At 47.9% G+C, this 25,889-nt stretch overlaps 2 protein-coding genes across 2 annotated transcripts in view; both read left to right on the forward strand.

Moving 5' to 3' along the window:
• The first annotated feature begins 460 nt into the window (after positions 1-460).
• C7H2orf72 (chromosome 7 C2orf72 homolog) lies at positions 461-5,831 on the forward strand. Its single transcript, XM_086468468.1, has 3 exons — positions 461-995; positions 4,423-4,539; positions 5,740-5,831. Exons 1-3 carry the CDS (start codon positions 461-463, stop codon positions 5,829-5,831), a joined length of 744 nt encoding a protein of 247 aa, XP_086324594.1.
• Positions 5,832-9,878: 4,047 nt separating this feature from the next.
• PSMD1 (proteasome 26S subunit, non-ATPase 1) overlaps positions 9,879-25,889 on the forward strand; it is a 74,181-nt gene continuing 58,170 nt past the window's right edge. The window contains exons 1-14 of the mRNA XM_086468692.1: positions 9,879-9,900; positions 12,366-12,409; positions 13,456-13,529; positions 13,782-13,951; positions 14,831-15,036; positions 16,282-16,425; positions 17,256-17,482; positions 18,900-18,960; positions 20,728-20,856; positions 22,042-22,130; positions 22,807-22,885; positions 23,684-23,857; positions 24,814-24,925; positions 25,592-25,788. Of these exons, the coding sequence (XP_086324818.1) occupies positions 9,885-9,900; positions 12,366-12,409; positions 13,456-13,529; positions 13,782-13,951; positions 14,831-15,036; positions 16,282-16,425; positions 17,256-17,482; positions 18,900-18,960; positions 20,728-20,856; positions 22,042-22,130; positions 22,807-22,885; positions 23,684-23,857; positions 24,814-24,925; positions 25,592-25,788 (1,722 nt within the window). The 5' untranslated portion in view covers positions 9,879-9,884. The remainder of the gene's footprint in view (positions 9,901-12,365; positions 12,410-13,455; positions 13,530-13,781; positions 13,952-14,830; positions 15,037-16,281; positions 16,426-17,255; positions 17,483-18,899; positions 18,961-20,727; positions 20,857-22,041; positions 22,131-22,806; positions 22,886-23,683; positions 23,858-24,813; positions 24,926-25,591; positions 25,789-25,889) is intronic.

Consider the following 25,889-nt stretch of genomic DNA (forward strand, 5'->3'; position numbering starts at 1 on the left):
TGTGTGCCCCACTTTGCAGCAACCGCAGCCTCCGCTCATCCCTCTCTCGCCATCCCAGCCCCGCCTCCGCACATGTTTTTTGCCTGAATTTTACCACCTCCTCATTGGAAACAAGACCAGCCTCGCAGGAGGCCTGTGCAAGGGCTCTGGGGCTGGTTGTGTGGCAGATCTGGGGGGCCCAGGTCCCCTCTAGCCCCCTCTGTGCTGTGCCCGCCCGGCGGCAGGCGGGGGCTGCTCGCCAGCGGGGGCTGGGGGGGTACCGGTGCCGGGACGGGGCTGGGGGTGCTGCCGGCCGCCTCGCACGGGGCGGCGGGGAGACCCTTGGCACCCCCTCGCCCCGCTGCATCGGGGTCAGCGTACGGGGCGGTGCTCGGCGCGGGAGGGCCGGGGCCGGAGGTGGTGCCCGGTGGCGGGGCCGGTGGGCGGTGCCGGGCAGGGTGCGCGGCGGCGGCGGCGGGGGATGGCGGCGGAGCTGCAGGAGCTGCGAGCGCTGGTGGAGCGGGCGGGCGGGCGGCGGGCCGTGCTGCTGGTGGCCGAGGTGGCGGAGGGAGCCCCGGCGGCGCCCACGCTGGCCGCCTTCGCCCGCGACCTCCTGGGCGACGAGGCGCCGCCGGTGCCGGGTCCGGTGCCGGGTTCAGGGTGCCGGTCCCGGCGGCGGGCTGTCGGCGGGGGGCGGGCGCTGGGAGCGCGGCTGCTGCTGGTGCTGTGCCGCGGCGGGGCGGCGCGGGGCCGCGGGGCCCGGGCCCGCCTGCGGGAGGTGGTGCGGGACGTGCGGGGCCGCCTGCCCCCGGCACCGCCGCCCGCCGTCGTCGGCGTCCTCCTGCCCGGCGGGGACGGGGAGGACGCGGCGGTGCTGGACGCCGCGCTGCGGCGGCACTTCCCGGCCGCCGGCACGGTGCAGGCGGCCCGGTACAGCCCCGGCAGCCCCGCCGCCCTGCGCGACTGCCGCGCCGCCGCCTGCCGCGCCCTGCGGGCCGCCCTGCAGCACCCGGCAGGTACCGGGGGAGTCACCGGCCGCGGGGGGGGGGGGGGGGTTGGGGCAGCGGGTGGCCGGGCCGCTCCCTCCCGCGGGGGCCGGGGGCTTTTACAGCGGGATTTGCTCCCTTTTCCTGTGGGGTCTTCCCCTCCTCGGTGGGATCTACCCCGTCCTGATGGGATCTGACCACTCCTGATGGGATCTCCCGCCACCCCCCGATGGAAGCTGGCTTTTCCCACTGGGATCTAACCACTCTTGATGGGATCTTCTCACACCCCGATGGGATCTGGCTTTTCCCACTGGGATCTGACCACTCCTGATGGGATTTTCCCACATCCTGATGGGATCTGGCTTTTCCCACTGGGATCTAACCACTCTTGATGGGATCTTCCCACACCCCAATGGGATCTGGCTTTTCCCACTGGGATCTGACCAGTCCTGATGGGATTTTCCCACATCCTGGTGGGATCTGGCTTTTACCACTGGGATCTGACCACTCCTGATGGGATCTTCCTCTCCCCCATCCCAATGGGATCTGGCTTTTCCCATTGTGTTCTCTTTCATGCTGGTGAGATCAAAGCCTTCCCAATGGGATTTACCTCTTTCTGGTGGGGTTCCCAGCCCTGGCAACTGGGGAGGACAAACTTCCCAGTGGACTGGGAAGCACGAGAGCAGCTCATGGATAGCAGGGATGTGGCAATGGATGGCTGTGACATCGTGGCCATCTGTGTGACGCAGTGGCCATCTATGCTTATGCACGTGTGTTCCTGGGGATGCACAATGCAGGTGCGGCTCTTGCTGCAGGGTGCGGGCAGGACCTGACCTTCCTGCAGGAGGAAGATGCTTGTGCTGGCTTTGCATAATGAATAAGAACCACAGCACGTAGGTGTTTGGGTTCAAAACCACGCGTCTGTTGGTGGCCAGTTTAAGCAACGTGAGGATGGCAGGATGAAAGCTGGGGGTCAAACAGGCCTTGAGGAACAACGCTTGCCCTGGTGCAGAAGGCGAGTCACGTTTGTGTGATGGGCAGCTCGGCAGGCTCTGCTGTCAGCAGCCACACAAACAGCCAGGGCTTGCTTTAATCTTTGGCACTGCTTGTCTTGGGCTGTTTCCCTTTCTTCCTCCCTTCTTGCATTTTTTCCCACTTTTCTCTTGCTCCCCATCATTTCCAGGGTCTCTAGTGTTCTCCTCTCTCAATGCCTTCACCCCAAGGGATCCTGGCACTTGCCCGCAGCACTACATTGACAGCGTCCTCTAGGATCCCTGGGGCATGGAGATGGATGGTCGGCTGCAGCTCAGGTGCTTCTTCCCATCAGCTTAGCCCAGAATCCTAGTTCTGAATGTTGAGGAGCTTTGAGACGGCCAGGACCACCGTGAGGGTGCAGGGCTGTCTTCTGCCAACTTGGTACTGAGGCACGCACAATCCCCTTTCCAGCTTCTCTCCTTTTGCACACTTTTGTCTTCCTCACATTGTTCATGCTGCACAAATTTCTTCTGTCCTCCCAGATGCCAGTGAGCCTTCCAGTTCTGGTCACAGCAGCCTGGTGGGGCAGCAGCTGCAGGGGCAGAAAAACATCCCTGCATACATGACTTTTTTCTGCCTCTGCACATTCCTGGTCTTTGGTTCAGTATATGTATTTTTGTGGATAGCTGCAGATTTGTCCTTCCTGCAGATATGGAAGCAGCATAGCAGCCAGCAGTGGAGAAGAAGGAGCAGGAGGAGCTGGAGTGGGTGTTGCAGCCTGTTCGTGTGTGCTTTATAAGTGTGGTGGGTAGGAGGACTTGGTGTGTTGCTTTAATTCACCTCTGATGCTCTGCCTGGTGCTCTTAGTCATGTAAGTGTGCCAGGACCTGCATGTTTAACGAGGACACCCATCAGCTGCAGGGTTCAACCTCAGGCAGGGGCAGCTTCTTTCTGTGCCCTTGTGAGCCCTGCCTTCCAAAATCTCTGCATGGCCAGAGGGATCCCAAGTGTAGCTGTGCCACTGGAGAGCTGGGGACCTGGCAGTGCCAGGCACCAGCTTTGTTGCAGCCTGGTCTCCTTCACCCCATGGCTTTTCCCACAACCGAGGCACAAGAAGAATAATATCTTTAATGTAATGTGAGGGAGGACTGTGGGAAAGATGGCCATGGGGCTGTGGAGCACCCTGCAGAGCGGGTTCTAGGGATGCCTCCCTAGTCCTCGTTGGGACTGTGCTTGTCTTGTTTCCCCTCTTGACTTTGAAAAGGACTTGTGTTAAGCTGAAAAAAGATGCTTTTGCATCTGGATAAGGATGCTGGGAGGTACAGAGTGTAAGGCTCTGTGTAAGTGTGCTTATGCCCATTTTATTTCAGCCCAGCTTCAGAGCCTCTTCCTCTTCCACACACGTCACTGCTCAGTATTGCCCCGACAGTTGCTCTGGAGCTGCAGCCCCCCCATGCTGGGAATGTCCCAAACACTGTCATTTGTGCAGTGTAGCTGGGACAGGAATGGCAGCGGGGTTCCTGCATCTCTTGGGTCTAGGCAGGAATGCGCTGTCTTGCTATCCTGCTGTGCCTCAGTGGCATCCAGAGTCCCCACGCACGGTGAGGAGGGGATGTGTCTATGGCTGTGGAGGTTTGGGTTTGTTGACTGGCTGGAGATTTTGGTTTGTTGACCGGCAGGAAAGACTGCCACTGTGAACCCTTTAGTGTTGCAATGATGTGATAAGCTGAAGGACGCTGAAGTGGTTTATCATTTGTTATCTGATTAGGAGGTGAAAGGCTGGATGATATTTCAATGGAGATGCTGAACTGCTGCTGTTGGAGACCATATAAAATACGCTGGTGTAGTGTTTCACAAGCTGCCGTAGTGTTTTACTATAGTGGCTTGAAAGCCTGTAGTAACTTGCTGTGACCTTCGTTGTCCTCCAGAATAAATACTATACATCGATGGAGGCCACGTGCTCTCTGCATTTTGCAAGCAGTTACAGCTGTAGTTTTCAGTGTGCTGCAAGGCTGCATGTCCAGCAGGTCTCCCTGAGAGGGAAGAATTGCTTAATAAAGGGGGAGCAGTAAATAGGTTGATGTGGCAGAAGCTGTGTGATAATACAAAAGGAAAACTTCCTTCTGCAGGAATGCCCTAACCGTGTCAGTCCCCAGCCTCGCCACGTGTACCGGCTGAGCTCCTGCCAGGCTTCTTGCTCGCTCTGTGCTGCTGCATCCAGGATGGTTTTGGCAGGGAGGTGGCAAAGTAGAAACTGACACCTGGGACAAATTTCCAGGGTAGGAGAGCGGTTTCAGCCTGAATAAGGATTGCCAGGAGCTGCTCTGTGCTTTCCAGGGGTGGGGTCTGTGGAGTGGACCCAGTTTTGCTGGGAGGAGTTGTGCCCATGGAGGGGAGATGTTGCAGATCGGCAGCGGGGAGGTGGGGGAGCAGCAGGGCTGACCTGCTGCTGGTCTGAACTCATCTTCTCTGGTTTATCCAGAAGAAGGAAAAAACAGGGAGGGGTGGAGGCTCCCATCCTTCCTGCGGTGCATTTCTGGGAGCCAGAGGAGCCGGAGAAAAGGTCACGAAGCAAAAGCTGCAAACAATGTTTGTGAAGGTATGCCCAGCTCCCTCCCTTGTACTCCTGCTGTGACTGTCAGAGGTTCCTCACAGACTCCGTGGTGGCCCTGGTGCCCGAACCCCTTGCTGGTGGCTTCCTTAGGCTATTTCCAGCTCCGCAGCTGACATCTCTTCCCTGTCTGTGGTTTGGCCAGAACCTGAAGACAACCAGCACACATCTGACTGCTGTGTTGCCTCTCCCTGTTTTCTGATCTTTTGCTTGTCTAAATAAAACTACACCAGGTCCGGTGCCCAGTTACACCCCTGGGAGCACTGCTGAACTCGGCTGCGTTTTGCTGGAGTCTCTGGCAGCAGAACTGCTGTCTGTCTAAACAATGAATTGGAAGCATCACCCTGATCTTACGTGATGTTTTCTGCAAACACAGCTGGAAGGCATGTTCCCAAATCACTTGCATTTGGGGCTGGAGGGGCAGAGGAAGAGGGCAGTCAGCCTTGGGCTCCCTGATTCTAACCGAAATTGTTCAGGTCACAAATAGCCTAGTGTTCAGCCTTTGCTGTACTGTTGGCACTTCTGCTTGCCTTTCCCAGCAGTGATTTTCTTTCTGCAGAAGTGCCCCCATGCAGGAGGTTACAAGGTGCGTGGTGTGGAGATCCAGACTGCTCTACAGAGCACATAGAGGAGGGGAAGCTCCTCCACTGTAAATTAGAATAGAATAGGGTACTTTCAGTTGGAAGGGACCTACAATGAGCATCTAGTCCAACTGCCTGGCCACTTCAGGGCTGACCAAAAGTTAAAGCATGTTATTAAAGGCATTGTCCAAATGCCTCTTAAACACATAGAATGCTTAAAAACCATCAGGGTCAGAGAAAACACCTGAAATACACAGTTTGTGCAGCTTTGAGACATGTCCTCTAGGGTCAGAAAATTTAAGTGCCTGATCTTGCTGTCAGTGCCTGGCAGGTGACGCCTCATGGCCACACAGCTTGTTCTGGGATTGCTGAGACACATGAGGACAGGGAGCTGGGCCCCATGCTCCTTTGCTCGTAGATCACCTGTTTGTTGAACAAACGTTGTTTGTAAAACAAAATGAAAATCAGTCATGAAAAAAATCAGCTGTGCTTAGGTCGCATGTATATAATTGCTTCATCCTGTGCTTTCTTTTCATCTTAAATTGCATTTGGCGTGAAGAAGCGTTTCCCGTTCAGATCTCCCTTGACCTCTCTGTGCTCTTTGCAGATGACCTGCAGGCCCCAGAGGAAGAAGTGGCTCTGACCTGCCTGTCCCCCAATGGAAACTATGAAGAAGCTGCTGGAGACACGGGCACCTAGAGCTGCTGGGCACCCAGCACAGTCTGTGTCCTAGATCTGCCTGGTAGATTTGGAGCAGTGAGGAGGAGCTGGTGCATGTCCACTCACCTTCTCCTCCAAGGACCCACCGCTCCGGGGAGAAGCTGCTCAGCTTAACTCACCAGGGTCTTCTCTAGCTGCCCAAAGCCTCTGAGGTCCGTGCCGGAGAGCCATCCCCTGCTGCACCCTGCTGCCCGAGGGTGCCTGGAGTTGCCGGTGGACACTGGGCTTCTGAGAAGCCCTTTGGAGATTCATCCCACGTCCTGAGTGAGATGATGTTGGGACTTCAAGTGTGAAATGCAGCCACCTGCTTGAAGAATGACAAATGCTTTCTAATTCTGAGCAAAGTTCCCTGCTGAGATTGCTGGGGCTGGCCTCCCTGGCAGACAGATTCTGCTGCCTTGTTTTCCTGCTTTATTGCTGCTTTAAAGTTCCTGGCCTCTTTCTGATCAGGAAAAAAAAAAAAAAAAAAAAAAAGACAAATAACACGGTGGCATGGAGACTGCAATGGGACTAAATATGAGGTCTCGGATCTATCAGCTACCAGAAAGGCTTGAATATAACTGTGTAAGGTGAAGAATGCAATAACAGCCCATGTGGGTAGCAAGAATAATGCCAAAGATACTGATAGCAATGGCAGCTGGAGCAGAGTGTGGTCTGGGAGCAGGATCCATCCCTCTGGCTTGTCCTGGTGCTCATTGACTGATGGACTGCCTGGGTTGGAGGGGGGGCAGACGGATGCTAAGGTGTGGCTGATGCTAGATGGGGTTATGGGAGAGGCCTCTCTTACCTGGGACATCTCCACAGCCACGTGGTGGCAGGTCTTGGAGGTGGCCTGCAGCACAACAAGATGTGGCTGTTTCATAAATAAATATAAAAATAGTCTATTTAAGTAGTTTGAAAGGGCTGCCTGTAGCCTGTGGAGCAACACAATTAATTACAAATCCTTGGTTTATGAGGAATGTTACTATAATGCTAAGAATACCTTTTTTATTCTCACTTTAATGCAACATAAAACAGGTCTTGTTTCATTTTTAGCACAAGCTGCTGTGTTTTGCTTGGGGCTGGCTCTCCTTTCGGAGTTGCATCCAGCTCAGACCAGAAACTTCAACCCATCATGTCCTGCCTACCTCTTCTCTGGGTTAGCTGCTGAATTATGTTGGTATGTCCTCCGTGCATGTCTGTCCTCTCTCAGGCTCCTTTTTTCCCAGTGGCAGCTGAAGTGTCTGCAGTCCTGCCAGTTCCGGCCAGCACTCTCACCTAGCAGTGTGCCTTCGGCATCGCTAGCTCTTACCTGGAGCAGGGAATGAATTTTTTATCCAGCTCTGCTCATGATCATGATCATCAGCATTTTTCAACAAGCCATTTTTCTGTGCTTCAGTTTCCCCACCAGTAGGATGGGGACAGCAATGCCTATCTACCTCGCTGGGGTTATGATGGTAACGCTGGAGCAGAGCTTAGCAGCTGTTGGGTTTAGCGTCGGTCCCTTTAGTGATGGTGCTGCTTTGGCCTTTTGGCCGGGAGAGAGCAGCTGAGGGTGTCTGGAGCATGCTGGCAGGGTCGAGTGGGAAACATGAGGAGTGTTTCCAGGTGTGCTCAGCAAGTCTCTGCGTTATCACGCTGCTCATTTGAATGTGTTGGGACAGTTAGGCTTGGTCTACGTAGGAAAGCTTCATCCGAAATGCAGCCGTAAGGTGCTGTAGCTGCCCCATAAGGCAGCGGGAGGGAGGAGGTAGGTGGGTGCCAAGTCCACGTGAGCAACGTTTGGGGAAGCGCTTGTTGCATCTCTTCGCAGCAGAAACACTTTCCTGTGGGGCTGTGGGCTGGGGAGAGCAAACCCAGGAGGCAGCTGACATTGGTGGAGCATGTTGCTCTGCAGGGAGGGCACTGAACCTGCTCTCCTTCCAGCCTGCAGGACTTCTGTAGGTTTTCTTTGCTTCTGACCAGGTGGAAAATACAAAGGTAACCAGGTGACTTTGTGAAGTCACTTGGTGTGGGTGGCTGTATTCATGACCCCGGGCTTCAGCACTGGGTAGTAAGTGCATCTGAGCGATGTGAAGGCGTCCTCCTGCTCCTTCCCTGTCCGGAGTGCTTAGGTCTAAGGTCTGCTCTGCAGTGGATTCCCACTGCTTGTCTTCGCAGCGGAGCCCAGGTCACCGGGCAGTTACATACCTTCCTGATAAAGCCCTTGGTTAGGCGAGTCCCATAGGACTTGACAGAATGACCAGGTGAACCTTTATTTTCTTGCAGTATTTGGCCTTTGCCACCTAGAATTTACCAGTGAAGAGGTGGCCCAAGAGTACAGATTTGCACTTAAACCTATCTTAGCACTACAAATCCAATGGATTTATTTGCTTGTAATTTTAAAGTAAATCATGCAAGTTTACCTTTGCAGTGAGACTTTGTGGAAGCAGATGAACTGCCTGGGCTTTGGGAGGTGTGAGTGGGAATACATTTGACCAAAAGTATTGTTTTCCTTTGACTGAGGAATGAAAGTGACTTGATTTTTTTTTTTTTTTTCCCACTAGCTGGGCATGTGGAGGTGAGCAGATAGTTTTACATGTTTAATTGATTTAATAATTTAAAGGCACTGTTATCTTACATGCTTACTGTAAAGAATAAAGACATTTAATTTCTGAATTGGAACGTGCTTCAGTTTGTTTCTTGTTTGCCATGGTGCTGTCCTTAAAGTAGCATTATGCATGGTTTAACTGGTATTTCTCTTCATTTAAATATTGGGAGGGAGGGAATGGAAGTGTCCCCAGTATATGGTATCCAGAAGGTCAGCAGAATTGGTCTGTGTGTAGCTCAGATAGATAGACTCCTCACCTGTCGGCAGCAGGGAAGGCTGGAGACCTTCTTGGTTGTCTGAGCAGAGCTGACCCTCTGCATCATGGGGAGGGCTCTGATAACTTTTATTGATATTGTTCACTGAGGCCATTAGGTTTCCTCGAAGAATTCAAGCCCTTCAGAACGTACTTTTTCCCATTTAGTAGAAACAGGCAAAAATCAATGCCGCTGAGGGCTGGGCGCTTTCATCTCTGGTTGTGCAGCACAATTGCTGTTAGGCTGGATTTTCCTTGGTGCAAATCCACCAGCCTGAACTTCCCATCTGTCCAAACTGGAACCAAAGCAGGAACCAAAATTCTCCTCCACGACTGGGGCACCCTCTGGTACGCGTACGCGTGGGAGATCTGGACACTGCTCTGTGCCGCCAAGTAAGAGAGGGGGAAAACGATTTGGTGAGGGGGTGTCAGATGCATCCGTACATGTGCTTCCCTTTTTAAGGGAGAAATGGGCTCTGTAAGGCCTTTCCCCACGGCTACAAGGTATGTGAAAGGAGTCAGGGCCCACAGAGGCAGCCTGCGGTAAGTGATAAATCCATGGGGTAAAACCCCCGGTCCCTGCAATGCCGTGGAACACGCCTGGGCCCCAAAAGCTGCCACCCCGTTGCGGGCAGCCTGTCCCGGCAGCGGGGAGCTGCTACCCGCCCGCTGCCGCCTGGCAGAAGGCGGCAGCCGTTTGTCTGGGCACAGCGCAACCACGGCCACCTACCGGGTCAGCCGTAGGCCCCGCTGCCCCCCTTGCCTCCCCTCCCAGGCCAAGCGTGAGGTGGCTGCCCTGCGGGCCCGGTGTGGGGCTCTGCGGAGCGTGTGGGGCTGGCGGGGGAGCCCGTGGGGTCCCGTGTGGGGCGGGGAGGAGCGCGGGGCCGGCGGCGGCGCCCGGGGGCGCCGGGGAAGCCCGTGGGGCTGCGGCGAAGGGGAGCGGAGGATGCGAGGCCCCGGCAGGCAGAGCCGTCCTGCTCGCGCCTGGCTGCTTCTCCGCCACCCCGCGCAGGCGATCGCTACGGGCACCTTTCCCGGGAGCAGCGGGGTCCTGCCGGAAGGGGCCCTTCGCGGCACTTCCGGGCCGGGCGGCGGCGGAGCGGTAGCGGCGCGGCGCGGACCCCGGGTGGCGGCGGCGGCGGCAGCACCACCGCACCTGGGCCGGAGCGGACCCCACCTCCCTCCGCGGGCCGGGCGGGCGGGCGGCACCATGATCACCTCGGCCGGTGAGGGAGCGGCGCGGGGCAGCGCTGCCCGCCGGGGTTTCGCTGAGTCAGGGCCGTGACTGGGCACCGCTGCGGGCCGCGGGGGCGCCGGCCGCAGTGCTCCGTGGGGCCGCCCATCACGGGGGCCTCTCCCCCGCCCCGGTCACCCCTGGCCGGTAGTCGCCGTGCGCCCTGGCGGAAGAGGGAAGCCGCCCCGGTGCCCGGCGGCTCGCCACAACCGGCACTTTAAGCTTGAGCCGCGGGAGGCGGGGGGGCTGCCCCATGCCCGGTGCCCGCCCGTGGCCCGAGGCCGCTTCCCGCCCGTCCCCGGGCCCTGCGGCGGCCGGAGCGGGGCCGGCTCTCCGCGGGGGACGCGCGGGAGGAGGAGGCGGCTGCGGGCCTGCCCGCCTCGGCGCCGCGGTCACCTCCTGCCGGTACTTCATGAGGGCGCTCCGGTGGCTTCGCGAGCCCCCGGCAGCCACTGGGGTGCTCCTGCGCCGCGGTTGTGAACTGAAGGTCCCCGCCTGCTCGAAGTGTACAACGCACAGGAGCTGTGGGGCGATGGGGGTCTGTAGGTGGTACAGCGGGGAACGAGGGAGGGGGAAGAGGCAGAGTTGAGCTTTGGAGGGGGGTCAGGCATGCAGGTGCCTTGCAGAGGAAAAACCAGCCTAAAGAGCCCAGGCTACTGAAGCGTGTGAGGAATTAGATGTTAAACACTAATTTCTGGCTCTACTGAGAACTTCATAGTCTAAGAAAGTGTGAGAAATATTTCCAAAAGTACTCGTGCCAGAAATTAATATGTGGCTTTGTGAGAGAAACAGCGCAGAGGATAATAGTCTGCAAGTGGCATTCTCTTTCGGTACACTTTGCTTTAAGTCTTATTTTAATTGAGGAGAAGTAAGAATTAATTTCAGAGGTCATTTAAAAAGGTAGAAATGGTGTGTTGAATAGGAGTGAGATTGCTTCCACCTAATAGATCAGGTAAATGCAGGAGGCTTGGGTTTTTTTTTTAAAAAAAATCATACATTTGGAGTAGTGTTATAGAGAACAGCTGGAAGGAGTGCTGTGGGGTGGGCTACTGAACCTGCCTTCCTTGCCTAAGGGCCACATCAGTGCTCCTTCAGTTGTTGTTACTGATGGACATGTGCCTAACATAGTTTAAAAAATGTCTGACAGTGGAGGTTCTACAGCCTTGTTAGGCAAAGTGAATAACTGTGTTGCTGTCCAAAAACTTTTCCTGACATCAAACTTCAGTCTTTGAAGCTCCAAGTAAAGCTTCGTCTTACTATTCCTGTTCACATCTGACACAGAGATCAGATTATTCTCTTTCTGCTAGCAGCAGCCCTGTACACATATGAACTCTCTACCTTTCCCAGATTTCCATAGATTAACCAGTTACAGACCTCCAGTCAACCCCAGTAAATCCTGATTGCTGAACTTTGTTCTTATTTCTCAGTTCTGAACACCCAGGTTTGCTCATAACTCTTAAAACACAGTGCCCAGCACTGGACACAGCGGTCTGGCTCAGGTGTGTGGGTGCCAAGCAGGGATGGCCTCACGTAGCTGCCAAGGAATGCTCTTGCTTGCACAGCTTTGTGTTGAGTTTGGGTTCTCTGCCTCCCGCTGCAGCCAGGTGGTACTATCGATAATGTTTCAGCTTAATCCACTGTCCTGTTTAGATCCCTTTCTGTATTTGTACATTTTAGTATTGACCTGCACAGTTTCCTTTTAGATTTGTCAAGATCTTTTGAAAGCCCAGTTCAGCCCTCCAGTAGGCTTGCTGGCCTTTCCCATTTGATGTCTGTCTTAGATTTAAAAAGGTTGTCAGTATGTACAACAGGTGAAAGATTAAAAGCAGCGAATTGTGTTGGACTTGGATCAGATCCTATTCCAACCCTCTCAGTTGCATCCTTGCAGTCTGACAATGAAACCGTCTGTAACCATTCTTCAGATGGGGCTCCCCAAATAACCGTGAACCTCTCTCTGTTACGTCAGTTAAACAGTGTTTCTGTAGCTGTTTGTACACATGTTGTGGGACAGCATCAGGAGTCTTGCTAAAGCTGCGAGGTGTGACATCTTCTCTTAGCCATGAGGCCTGTGTCCTTGGCATGAAAAAAGTTACTAAGTTTTGTTATGATCTTCTTTATGCCCCGTGGGGAAGTGGGAAGTGACTTGCTAGAAAGCAGTCTGCAAACTAGTGATGGAGCTGGAAGTAAATCCCAGGTTCTCTGGGTTCCTGTCTAGTATATTTTGCTCTAAGAAGGATCATCTTTTATAAACAGCGTACCTTTTCAGTTATAAATTCTGAACTATTTTATGTCATGTTTAGTACAAACTTGGATCTGATCTTTGAATTTTAATACTGAAGATTTTAAACTAGCATTCCAGAGATAGCCTTCCTTCCTGTTCTGTTGGATTTGAACTAAGTAACATGTTCACTTTTGAAACAGGGAGAGTCCAAACCTGACTATGATCTTGTTTTGCAGCTGGGATTATCTCTCTTCTGGATGAAGAAGAGCCGCAGCTCAAGGTAAGCTCTTGCATCTGGGAGCAGATAACAGCAAATGCATTATGTTGAGAGCTTAAAGTCAGAAATGTATGGATCTCGATCATTAATGGTTGGACAACAACAGGTCGGCCTCAAACTGTGTCTAGCCTGAAGGCTGAAAGGGAGGGCTTAAATGACATGGTAGCAGATGGCAAACTTCCTTGTTTTGAACATGGATCGAACTGGAGCTTCACGTGCAATGATCTCTGTTCACCAAAGCTCCCAGCTCTCTGATGGTAACGGGGCTTTGTTGACTACATAAAATTAAAGCTGAAGAACATCTCAAGTTTTTAGCATAATTAAGCAATGTAAACCAAAATCACAGTTACAGTTTTCCTTTGGAAAAAAAAAAACTCACGATAGTAGTAGGAGAAGAAAACAGCAATAGAAACTTTGCAGTCCACAGGGTATATGAATCCATAGTTCAACACCAAGCACTCGAAGTGGTGGTGTATTGCTGATGCTTGCTAGTTAGTTGAACAGTTAACATAGCCTCTTTTAGGAGGGGGAGGAGCATCCTATAGTATTAGTAGTCCCCTAAATGTTTTCCTTGGAAACAGACATAGGTGGTGATAGATCCGCATGAGCCCTGCTTTTGCTCTGAACTGATTACAGGTTCATCTAGTCCAGATTTTGTTTATCTGCTAGAGTACTGTGTCCAAATAAATAGAGTTGGCTGCCATAGACCACAGATCAATCTACACGCTACACAAAGGTGGCCACAGAGACTTTGAAAACTTTGTAATTTAAGGACTTTGACCTATTGGTCGTTTTGTCCAGTCATTCATCACAGAGGGGCCATGGGAAGGAACATCAGGGTTGTCTTACCTGTTAAATGAACAGCGCTTGATTTGCAAAGGACTTGCAAAGACTAGTGAATGCTTGCAAAGATGTTTTAAAGTAGAATTTGCTGTTGAAATGGGTCAGTGTTTATGATATCAGTCTTATGTGGTACTTCATTTTTATGGGGGAAAGGTTGTAAATTCTTTTTTTGTGTGTGTGATAGAACTTTTTATTATTTTTTGTAGGAGTTTGCTCTTCACAAGTTGAATGCTGTTGTCAATGACTTCTGGGCAGAAATCTCTGAGTCGGTGGACAAAATGTAAGAGAAGACACTTACTGCTTCAGGGTGTGCTGCTTAGAAAGAACATGAGATACAGAGTGGATGTAGTTCTGGTTGCTTGATGCAGGCTAATACAGCATCTAGCTCTGTATTTTCCGGAAAGGACTAATATAAGTGGGTGTGGGGTTGAAGCTGGGGTAGTCCCAAAGATGCAAGTTCGATCAAGCTGTCACATGGCCTTAAAGAGAACTGAGGACACAGAGCTGATGCTCTTCTTGCTCTTCTTTGCAGTGAAGTTCTCTATGAAGACGAGGGCTTTCGGAGCCGGCAGTTTGCTGCTCTAGTTGCTTCTAAAGTTTTTTACCACCTGGGAGCTTTTGAGGAATCGCTGAACTATGCCCTGGGAGCTGGTGACCTCTTCAATGTCAACGACAACTCGGAATATGTGGAGACGATCATTGGTAAACAACTGTTGCTGTGAAAGAAAAGCTCTTGTGTTGTCAAAACTACTGAAAATTTGAGATTTTACTTGATTTAGCTGCTCTTCTCCATATTCCTCTTCCTCTCCTTGTATTCGTTTAAATTGATGCTGCAGCTAATTTTACCATGTTTGTTTGTGCTTTCTTTCTGCTGCTTTGAGATTCTGTAATGAAACTGACTTAGGAGGTCTGGCATTTTTTTCCGATTCTTAACCCTTTATTCTGTTGCGAGTTCCTAATAGGAAAATTGCTTTGGCTGTTTATTGTCCTTTCTCTCATTTGTGTGCTAATGTTGATGTCGATTTCAGCATAACTTTGGAAATAATCGGCTAGTAAGTGTAGCTGCACACCTGACTGAGGGGTACAATTTTCCTTTATCCACCCTTAAAAAGATAGCAAGTCAGATATTGAATGTGTGTATAATCCAAATGTCTTTTTTAAAGTCTCATCTGCTGGTGTTGCTTACCTTGTACAGGATATGATGGAGCAGGACTGGATTTCAGTCTCCCCAGCTAGTGCTTACAGTGGAGCTAGGAAGTCTCCTTCTGCTGTTTCCTCATTTATTTAAAATATTGTGCTGCTTGAATAAAGATCGTGTCCTCGGTTCCATTTTAGAAATATCTTCTCGGTTTCAGCACTAAAATCAGAGTTTGTTAGGAGAGAATATAAGTGTCTTCCACTGCTATCTGTATGTGACTACACAAATAGTTCTTGTGCCTCACCTTTGTGTAGTTTCCCATATGCTGTATTTGCTGGTAGAATGTATGTGTGCACATACTGGTCTTTTCATCTGTAAAAAAACTGCAGACATCTAGGAAGCTGACTTTTTTCCCCCCCTATATTTGTTCAATATCTTTTCAGCAAAATGTATCGACCACTATACCAAGCAGTGTGTGGAGAATGCAGAGCTGCCAGAAGGGGAGAAGAAACCTGTCGATGAAAGGCTAGAAGGGATAGTGAACAAAATGTTCCAGCGGTGCTTGGATGACCATAAGTACAAGCAGGCCATCGGCATCGCTCTAGAGACACGCAGGCTGGACATCTTTGAGAAAACCATCCTTGAATCGGTATGTGCAAGTGAGGGGAGGTGCATCTGCCTAGTCTCTTCCAGGTGCGGATCCAGGAGTGAAGTGCAGGATCCGTTTTGCTACAGAACTTGCCCTGTTTTGTATGAACAGAATAAAAGATGAAACTTGGGGGTGTTCTTCATGGAAGGCAGAGACTCCTACCTTTAAGAAATCCCCGAGCTGCAAGTTGCTGGGAGAATATTCTCAGGAAACTTGGCTATTGCCCTCTTCTTAAGGTATTCCCTGTCCGCTACTAGCAGAGATACAATACTGGACTAGGCAGACCTTAGGCCTGGCGTGATGTAAGAACAGCTCTTTTATTTTGTTGTGCCTGTCGTCTGCTGTAATTCACTGTGGGAAGGCATCCTGGGGGCTAGGTAAGGGATTTATTTATGGCAGGCGGAACAAAAACAATGCAGTAGTTGGGTGAGCTGCTGTGTTTCAGTAAGTGGCTGTGTGCAGTCTTAGCCTGCCCTGACTGCGAGGCAGTACAGTCCGGCTTTAACACCTTTCACTGAGGGTTTAAGGTAAGTTGTGTTACGGCAGTAAGAGAAGCTCGCCTGTAGTCGTTGGCAGGAGCTCGGTGGTTGTGTGTAATCTTGTTCTGCTGCAGTATCTCAATCATATACATGGTTTAAATCCCTTAAATTTTGCCACTTTTCAGTTTACAGCTTTCCCACATTTTTGGATGTCTCCCATTTCTGTATAGGAATGATAATCACGGAGCATCTGTCTTGCTTTCTCTGTTCTGTTTGCTGTCCTATGCATTTACTGACTTAATTGCCTGTTATAAATCCCTCATTTCAAATTACCTTACTGAAGTCTAGTAGCCAAATCTGTTTCCCAGTCTCTAGCAAGAAATAGGTGTGTTTGGGACCTTTTCTCTGTGCGCGGTTTGTTTTGCTGACATTTTATGTTAGTGCAGTGAATTTCACTGCGTTTGAGAACGAACATTCAAACAAGAAAGGTGAAGAAGTGAAAATGGATATTGAACTTTTAAATGAAGCTTTTGCATGTTTTAACTACTGAATTTAATATTGGTTCTTACATTTTTGGTAGTATTTTTTCTTTAAACTGCGATACACCTGCATATAGGCTTTTCTAAAAATGGGACAGTAAACTGTGAAGGTTTATATGTGCATGTCTTTTGCTCTGCTTTTTAAAATAGAAAGGAGGTAGCTTTATTTTACTTTCTAAATCCTCCTTGCCCAAACCCAGACTTGATATCCCTGAATCTTATTTCAGAACGATGTTCCTGGGATGCTAGCCTACAGCTTGAAGCTCTGTATGTCTTTGATGCAGAACAAACAGTTCCGTAATAAAGTCTTGAGAGTTCTAGTGAAAATCTACATGAATCTGGAGAAACCAGACTTCATCAACGTGTGCCAGGTAAACTTCTCAGAGTGATGGTTAAAGACCAATCAAAAGTTACTCTTCTTTAGATATGTTTGACTTGACATCTACCTGATCTCTGGTTTTTGTTCAGATAAATGAAATATCTTTTCCTGGTTGTGCGCTTCAGATATATATCAAAGCAAGATCAACTTGAAAAAGAGATGCAAATGTTGCACGTTGGGTCAGTTTATAGAGAAAGGTGTTCAAATGCGGTTTGGGGACGTAGACAACTCTGACGGAGTATTTCAAGCCTATGTAGGGTGTAGCAGATGGTAGGTTCACAGCTTGGAATTTTATTTATTCCTCCAAAGAACACGTACATGCTTTGGTTTTTGGTAAGCCATTGTCTGAAAATGTTTAGACAACCAGTTACTCAGATGTTCTCAGCCCTCTACCAGTTTTGGTTTGCCCTGTACGTGTGACTTAGGAGGTTTAGGCCTGTTCCATCTTAGCTGAGGACATCCCTACAAAATGACTGATGCTTCTTTAATGTGCTTTTGAAATTTCTGTGTTTAGTAGGACAACACTGTCAGTTTCCGAAGATAAAAGCTGCAGAAATAGGAAGGCTTGAATGGTGTGTCTTGACTTTGTAGTACTTGGTCTTGTTTTTAAACTGACCTATGAAAACTCTTGAAAGATTTCTGTTATCTCTTATGAGAGAGAGAGAATTTTTCTTCCTTTGAAGGGGTGTTCTGTGGAAGCAGCAGATGAGGGAATGGGGGAAAATGGAGTGTGGCCTCAGGTAGTGTTGCTTTTTCATTCTGAAGTATATAACGTCTTCTGATTTTTTTTTTTTTTTCTGTTCTTCCCTTCCTCCTGCTCAGTGCCTGATATTCCTGGATGACCCCCAGGCTGTGAGTGACATCTTGGAAAAACTGGTGAAGGAAGATAATCTTCTCATGGCCTACCAAATTTGCTTTGATCTGTATGAAAGTGCTAGCCAGCAGTTCTTGTCTTCTGTGATCCAGAATCTCCGCACGGTTGGCACTCCCATTGCCTCTGTGCCTGGATCCACCAACACTGGCACCGTCCCTGGATCGGAGAAAGACAGGTGGGGAGACTGGCTTGAGAAAAGGTGTAGTTGTTCGGTTACAGTCCTGCTCAGATGGAGCCTCCTGTTCTGTGTATGGATGCCCCTTACAAGCAGTTGAGTTACTCCCCTTCATTAAGTCAGAGTAATAGATAAGACATGCTGTTTGCTCAGGGCAAAACTATATATTACCAGAATCCACTGTTGTTTGAAAGAATGTGTTTTCCTTTTGCAGTTGAGGTAAGTATGCTGCAGTTACTGTGGCTCAGCTCACGAGCAGTAATTCATTAAGCCATAGTGTGAATTGCTTGGGAGCACTGATGTTTTGTGGTGTTTGCAGCTGCTTGTAAAGCTAAGGAAGGGGAGAGTTGAGGCAAAAAAGCTCATCACAGCTATGTGCAACGTTGGTTTCACATCATAGCTTGTGGTCTGCTACCTGCTTGTGGGAAGAGGGAGCTCAGATGATACTGTAGTGTTACAGACCCTTATGTACTTGCAGTTAAAAAGAGCTAGTTCAAATCTAGTCTTGAGTTCTGTTAAAGTCCTGACACTTAAAACTTGTTCAGTGGTCAACATCACGGGAGCTTAGCTGCAGGAAACCACCATTAAGGAAACCAAAGTTGGCACTAACCACTCCATCTTCTTTATTTCGTCTTTTGATGGCTTAGAGGTAGTTGACATAGATAGTTTTGGTTTAAAGCCCTGTTCTTAGTGGATTGCCCAATCCATGCTAAGGCTGCTGCCCAGCTTGGGGGCAGCATGGAAGAAGTTTGTGCTCTGTCTGCTCATTAATCACCAGAGCTGTCATGTCTGTACACAACCTGATCCCTGCACTGTCTTTGACAGTGTGTGATGGAGATTGCTGCCTAGATCGAGGCTGGTTCAATATAAAGGCTTATGCAGCTGTGGGGAATGGGCCTAAATGCTTTTGCATCGGTGATATGGGCATAGCAAGCATTCTCCTCTTTTCCAGTGAAATAAAAGGAGAGGCACAGAATGATTTGTAAGCCAGCCTGTGAAGCATTAGGACAAGGTGCTAACAACAGCTTAATATGTTTCATTTCCATTTTAACACTGTAACATCCATCTTAATAGTGATGAGCTCAAGGCTTCTGGGGGAAGATGTAATTATCCTTGCTGCCTTGTTTGTTTGACCTTGTTTTCTCACCCATCTCTGCCTGTTCATTCACTACCAGCATCTCTCTTTTTGTTGTCTCTCTAGATGGAATAAGAGGGTGGGGTTTTCTGGGCGTTTGCCTTCAAGTTCCCTGAAAATTGAGTTTGCTTGTCAGGTAGTCAGCCCTTGTCCTGTCCAAGTCCTGCTTCCAGTCATCATCTCCAAATCCCAGGCTACTCTTCAGGACTGTGTTCAGCCATAATTAGTGCTTGACTAGTTACAATGAACTGGGTTGCATTTTTAATTTTAATTTTATTTCAGTGACGCTATGGAAGCAGAAGAGAAACCAGGAAGCACTTGTGCAGGGAAGTCTGCAGAAATTGTGAGTGCCATTTCCAAAATATACCTCGCTTAGTTTTTCTTATGTGTTCTCTTTGAATCTCTGCGGTTCCAAATTGGTTTGGCTAATGAAGAATGGAATTTCACTTCTGACTTGCTTGGAGACAAGATGACAGTTAATCTATGAGGACCGAATATCTGAAAGTCCAGCAGTTCAGATACTGAAAGTCCAGCAGTTCAGATATTGAAAGTTGGGGGAGAGTGGGAAGTGGGTAGATTTTGATGGGAATTACTGAGCCCTGAAGAAGGGGATGGAAGGATCTAGTACACGTGTTTGCTTTTGTTGATGCTGACGTAATGAACTCTTTCCAGAAGAAAGGGCCTGAAATTTAACTGCTGCTGAGAGCCTTAGCTAATGAATTGGCTTGATGAGTTGTTTTTTTTTTCTCCTTCTGAAATCCAGCTGTAGTTCTGGCTGGATAGAACTGATGCTGTTCTGCAGGAATGGCAGGAGGTGATGCCGATGTAATGTAGTTTGCTCCATGAAGTAGAAAGGTGTTGCCTCCGGCTAGCGTGGTGGCTGTGTTAACCAGCTGGTTATAATCTTTGTGTTAAGTTTCTTTTCCCAAGTATTGGAGAAAGCGAGTTTGCTTCCAACATGCACATCCAATTGCATTTCAGCACATAGAATAACTAATGCAATTCTGACACTCCTAATGCTGAGGAAGGGAAATGCTGCTAGAGGGCAAAGTAAAACCCAAGACAAGTTGTTTTTTCTTTTTTTTTCCATGGTGCATGTTTGCAAACTGGGCTTGGGAATCTTGAGAGATTCTTGTAGATCACTTACTTAAAAATTAATCAAGGGCAAACAGAAGTGTTTTCTTGAAATTATATTCCACAAGGAAAACAAAAGAGATCGAGTTTCTTGCCCCATCAAGGAGCCTGTAAACAGTGCTTTTCTGCAGAAAAGGTGTCTTGATTCAGTTTCTGCTGCATTGGCATTGCTGATTCTGCCAAGGAACAAGTACCTAAAAACAATCTATGTGGCCAGAAATGTTCTTGAGCTTACTCTTCCATCATTCAGAACGCTGACTACAAAGAAATAATTGAGGGGATTAGTTTAAGGTCTGAACTACTTATGCTTGGCTGGTCTCTGACCCGTTAACAGTGTCAGTACAAAGAGCTGCAGTGTACTTTCCATCCTGCTCAGAAGGGACTTCAGTTGGAACTTAATCTGTGGAAACTGTTCCATCGTGAAGAAGAGGGAGGCTTTCTCAAAATGCTCTGGAAAGATGAATGTATTAAGAGAGTCCTCATTCTACTAGTTGTTCTGAATAAAGCCTGTAGCTCACAAGAATGGTGCTGCAGCTCAGCACAGTCATGCAAAGTGTTGTGGCTTTGTGGTCCTCTTCATTAACATTCCCATGGAAATACAGGTTCACATGTATAAAGCGTGGTTGCCTCTTGCAGGAGACTCGTTGTATCTGTAAGGCCAAACAGCAGCTGGCAGAATATCAGATATCACTCATATCCTTTTGCTTTCAATGAAAGAATACATTCCTTTTCAAAGAGCCTCTTTTCCCACCTGCACTGTTGTGCACAAAGGGACTTGATTATCTGGGAGGTTTGGGCTTGTGCAGCAAGGGCAGAAACAAATGTTCTTTTAGTCCTAAAACCTGGTAGATTTTGGCATATGGTGATGGGAGCATACCAGAGTGGCTTCTCATGAGCTGCATTTTAACAGAGCCATAACTGAGTTCTCATGTTTTTTCTTTTTTTTTTTTTTTTTTTTTTTTGCTTGTATGTAAAGAACCCAGAGCCTAAGGACCAGATCTCAAAAATGATTAAAATTTTAAGTGGGGAAATGGCCATCGAGTTACATCTGCAATTTTTAATACGAAACAACAATACAGACCTCATGATCCTCAAAAACACAAAGGTAAGAGGCTTCGTTAGATGTGGTTGTCTTGGATTCATCTGATTCATCTTCTGTTTGTTTTGACCACTTTGCTGTTGCTTTACAACATCATCTTATGTTTTAGCATGGCCTCCCTGGGTTTTGAGGATACAAATTGGTGTTTTAGTCATGATAAATTAACATTTAAAACTTGAGCCTGTGAGGCTGACTAAGAGTTGATTGTACCCAAAGAAGGACATTATAATAAGACTGTTTCAACTTACAGCTAGTATGACCTAATGACACGCTGCTATTAGCGTGTTGATTTTTGTTTTTCCAGTTGGTTATAGAAACTAATCCTTCTCTTCCCTCCTTTTTTGGGTGATTTTGTTTTCCGTGTGGTCAGTAAGATGGAGAAACTCACCCTCTAGTTCCATAATTGATCTGTTGCAAATGCTGCTGATTGAGGAGGGAGGGAGTCAGCCAGGACTGTGTGTTACAGGCTGCTGGTATCGTGCTTGAGGTGTTATGTCAGGCTGCACCTTCAGCTTGGTTAAAGAAATGCTGATACGTGCTCAGAGACTAGTATTTCCACATTGAAGACAGAACTGATCAGATATTGTAATGTGGGCAGTGCTAGTGGTCTGAGTAACTGGTTTTGTTTTGGAAGGTGTTACTCAAGGGTGGACAAATGAAAACTTACAAGTAAATTAGACTCTCTTAAGCTAAATGGTTACTGGAAACCATAGAAGTTTTTAATGTGTGAACTGAGATGCACATCATCAGAAAAAAGGTAGGGGATGCTTCTCAGTGGGTTCATCTATTTCAGGAGGCACTTCAAATGTACTGGAAGATCTTTTCTGTCTACTGGTTAAGTGCTTGGGAGTGATCCTGCGTAGTGTTCTGAGGATGGCTTGAAAATGTTAGCAGCACACGCTCTGCGGTGCTCAGTTCTGGGAACCAGAAGCGGGGGTTTCTCCAGTTAAGCTGTAATTGAAGTAATCACATCTCTGACAGAGGCTCATAGAGAGGATTGTTTTGCATTCAAAAAACGGATTCAGGATATATTAGAATGTACTAACAATCTATTAACTTTGATGAAAGGGAAATTGCCGGTTAAATTGAGCATAATTACAATCCATTTTTGTAGTGTACTGGCAAGCATGTTAAGCGACTTAGAGTGTATCTTTTGCTGACTGGTGATAGTGATTGTTTTTGTTCTTTCAGGATGCGGTGCGGAATTCCGTGTGTCATACAGCAACAGTTATAGCAAACTCCTTTATGCATTGTGGTACAACCAGTGACCAGTTCCTTAGGTAAATCTATGGCAAGGAAGCTCCAATGTCATTTAGAGGTCTTTGGACAACATCGTTGCCCTACTTAGCTTGATACTTCCAGAAGGGTGGCTGCAGAACTCGGGTGGGCTTAGAGAAGAATAAACAAAGGGTCTGAAAACTAATGTGGAGGCAGAGAGGGAAAAGCTGGAATTGTTTCCTTTTCTTTCTCCTCACAAACTGGCTTTATTTGACTGCTAATCGTATGAGCAGTTTGGAGGGTGGAGATCTGGAATTTCTGTTCTCTTTGTTTACTAGTTGGGGAATATCTGACATGACATATCTTTTTTTGGTAGAGACTGACAGTGCTGAATGTCTCTTCGAAGGGAAATGTCAGGGCTGACCTTACCAGGGACTTGAGGAAAGCTCCAGAAACTCTGCTAGAGTTTCTCCCAGGGAGTTGATGGGCTGCATATTGAGCAGTTTTTCTCCATCTTTCACTGAGATTACCAGTGTCTAGAAGCTTGACTATGACCAACTGAAAATCAGGGCTGATGAAAGGGAGAGAGGTCTGAAGTGGAAATGTGGTTAGCCTTCTTGCCTTCTGGAGCTGCTTTCTGGTTTGAAAGCAGTCTTCAGTGCTGTGAAACCCTGCTTGCAGGATGAGGAACAGACTGTATGAAAAACTTTGTATAACCTTTACCTTTTCATCTTCCAGAGACAATTTGGAGTGGCTGGCCAGGGCCACTAACTGGGCTAAGTTTACTGCTACCGCCAGCTTGGGTGTTATACACAAGGTAACGCAGCATTCATTTCCCTCTGTCCAATATAAATGCTTGACTTGTGAACACTGAAAACGTTGAAATGGGGATTCTGAATGATGCCAGCACTCCAGTTTACCTAGTCTATTGCAAGGCACAGCTGTAACAGAGTTTGTGTCTTTGCACTAAAGAAAAGCTGTGCTTTACCACGTCCATCTCATCTGATACTCGGTGTAGTTTACGGCATGTTTTGCTGAGCATCCAAAAGGTGGTAGGATAACATGGCTGAATGAGGAAGTCTTCTGTGTAGCTCCTCTTCTCTTCCTTTGTGAGTTGAAAAGAGTCAATAGTTTCTAGCTATTAAAATTGCAGGCATATGTTTCTTTCAGTGGCTTTGGGACAGTACCAGAGTCCTTACTGTAGTAAGTTTCAGTACGTTTGAATGGTGACCTAAGTAGTGGTTATCTTCTTCAAATTCATTTACAGGGAGGGTGTATTGAAAGCTGTTCTGAAACAGCAAGAAGTCTTTGTAATTGTTTTGTGTCCCTCAACCCTCATTAAAGTGCTCTAGTGAATGAATCTGTGTAGGTTCAGGCAAAATTTGTCCTGGTTTAGATCAGTGACCAAGTGATTGACGAGTACTCGTGTACTGTGGTTAATAAAACCCCAGTACAGAGGGATTCTTTGCTGTTTGTAGAGCACTGAAAGGCTGATTTTTGTGGAGAAAGTAATGGCTATAACATGTTTTTTCCTGACTTTTTGAAATATTGTGAAGTGTTTTTTCACCTTTTACCTCCCACTGTCTTCCCTTCCTGCTGGACACTGGACATACAGGGTCACGAGAAAGAAGCATTACAGCTAATGGCAACGTACCTACCCAAGGACACTTCTCCAGGGTCAGCCTACCAGGAGGGCGGAGGCCTCTATGCCTTGGGTCTCATTCATGCTAACCATGGTGGTGACATCATTGACTATTTGCTGAACCAGCTGAAGAATGCCAGTAATGATGTACGTACTGGGTTCAGTAATGAACCTTTGTTTTGTTGGGAGTATCTGGAAAGTTGCTTGCTGGTTTAGAAGTGTTTTTTAGAGGTAACTAAGACCATGGCAGATACTTAAACCTCCTGTGGGCCTTAAATATAAAGCTTGGTTTTAACAACCTATTGCTCAAGGTCTAGGTAAGATTTTTAGGAAACTTTTACATATTTGGCAGTGAGTCTGGCTTCATCTTTCTTACTACTTGTATATCTACTTTATTTTGCTGGTGGATCTGCAGTATTCAGGCACTGTTATTGCTTAGCTATTAAAAGAATAAGCTACAAAATGCTCTGCTGCCCTGTAGGTTTAATGCATCTTGTACAAAAAGAAGTGTTTTACTTGACCGCTACTGTTTGTAGACTTCTACGAAAGGTCTAGTTTTAAGTTAGGAATACGTTAGTATTTTCCCAGCATGTTCCCCTCTTCTTTGGAAATTTGAGATGACTACTTCAAAAATTCTGTGAATGGATCCCACTCATCTTACTGCAAATATACTGCCTTTCCTGTATCCATTGTTGGAACAAAAGAGGATGTAGACTGTTTAATTGGGTACTGATTTACCTTTCCATTCAAAAGCTATTACTAGACAGCAATTTTTACATGTGGCACAGATGCATGGTTTTACGTAAATTACTCGGTGGGGAAAAAGACCTTCAAGATACTAGAAAGTCGCTTGTGCTATATGTGAAGCTTCTGATACCCATTGTTTATGGGCTTTTGAACTGCCATTTCTGTTCTGTTTTCTGCCTCTCATCAGAGTTACTGCCTGAGATGGTGAAAGTGGTATTTCTAACAGGTCAAAGATCATTGTTGGGTGGTTTGGGGCTAAAGGTTTGCAGCTTTATATTGATGGAAAAACGTCTGCTTCAGCTGAAGCCATATTGTTCCCTGTTTTATGGTGACTGAACTTGCATATGCTTCTCTAGATTGTCCGACATGGTGGCAGCCTGGGTTTGGGTCTGGCTGCCATGGGGACAGCACGTCAAGATGTGTACGATTTGCTGAAAACAAATCTGTACCAGGATGACGCAGTGACAGGTAAATGTTCTGCTTTCAAAGCAAATAACCATCTGAGGCCTTATCAGGCATCTGGGGGTTTTTTGGTGTTTGAGATTTTTTTTCCCAGGATTTCTGTTAGCAGCATAGATCACCTCTAGGTTGCCTTAGCTGTGTTTTATTTACTGACCTTTTCCTGATTGGTGTGGTTCTTTAGTTATGTGGCAGTAATGTTCAAAGATCCTGTCAGGACTGGTCTGTGGCACTATGCCAAATATTGATAAAACACGCTAGGTCTTTAAACAGTCCCTTATTTTGCTCTATTCTTTTCTTTGTCGTATGCTTTTTATTTAGTGTGGTTGATCTCCAGAGCTATGTGCCCTTTTTGGCTGAGAGATAGGCTTGGAGAAGCTTGTGGGGACTACTGCTGCATTGGCAGGGCTTCACAGGAAAATTATCTCAGCAGCTCTTGGCCCAAGGAAGAGAAAATTGAACTTGGTAGGGAAGAGCGCTAAGTTGTAGCGAGTAGGTTATCATTCCAAGCACATTTGGCCATGAGTAATGGGGTTGCTGGGCATGGTGGTGTCCAGAAATGATCTATTGGCCTACGCCTTGTGTGATTTTCTAGATAAAATATTTACTGCTTTTGGGAACAGTGTTTCCTTGATTTTTTTTTAATTTTTTTTTTTTCTTTTCTGTGCTGTGCAGGTGAGGCAGCTGGCCTGGCACTGGGATTGGTTATGTTGGGATCTAAAAATGCTCAGGCTATTGAGGACATGGTTGGCTACGCACAGGAAACCCAGCATGAAAAGATTTTGAGAGGCCTTGCGGTTGGAATTGCTCTGGTCATGTATGGGAGGATGGAGGAGGCAGATGCTCTCATTGAGAGTCTCTGCAGAGATAAGGTAAGTTTAGCTGTGATTTAACCCCTGGCCCTTTATTACATGAGTGACCTTCCTGTCCTTTTGTGAAATTGCCAGCTACAGTGGGCTGGCTGTTTTGGACC

This window comes from Leptosomus discolor, chromosome 7 (assembly GCF_034619465.1).
Source record: "Leptosomus discolor isolate bLepDis1 chromosome 7, bLepDis1.hap2, whole genome shotgun sequence".
Classification (NCBI taxonomy): domain Eukaryota; kingdom Metazoa; phylum Chordata; class Aves; order Leptosomiformes; family Leptosomidae; genus Leptosomus; species Leptosomus discolor.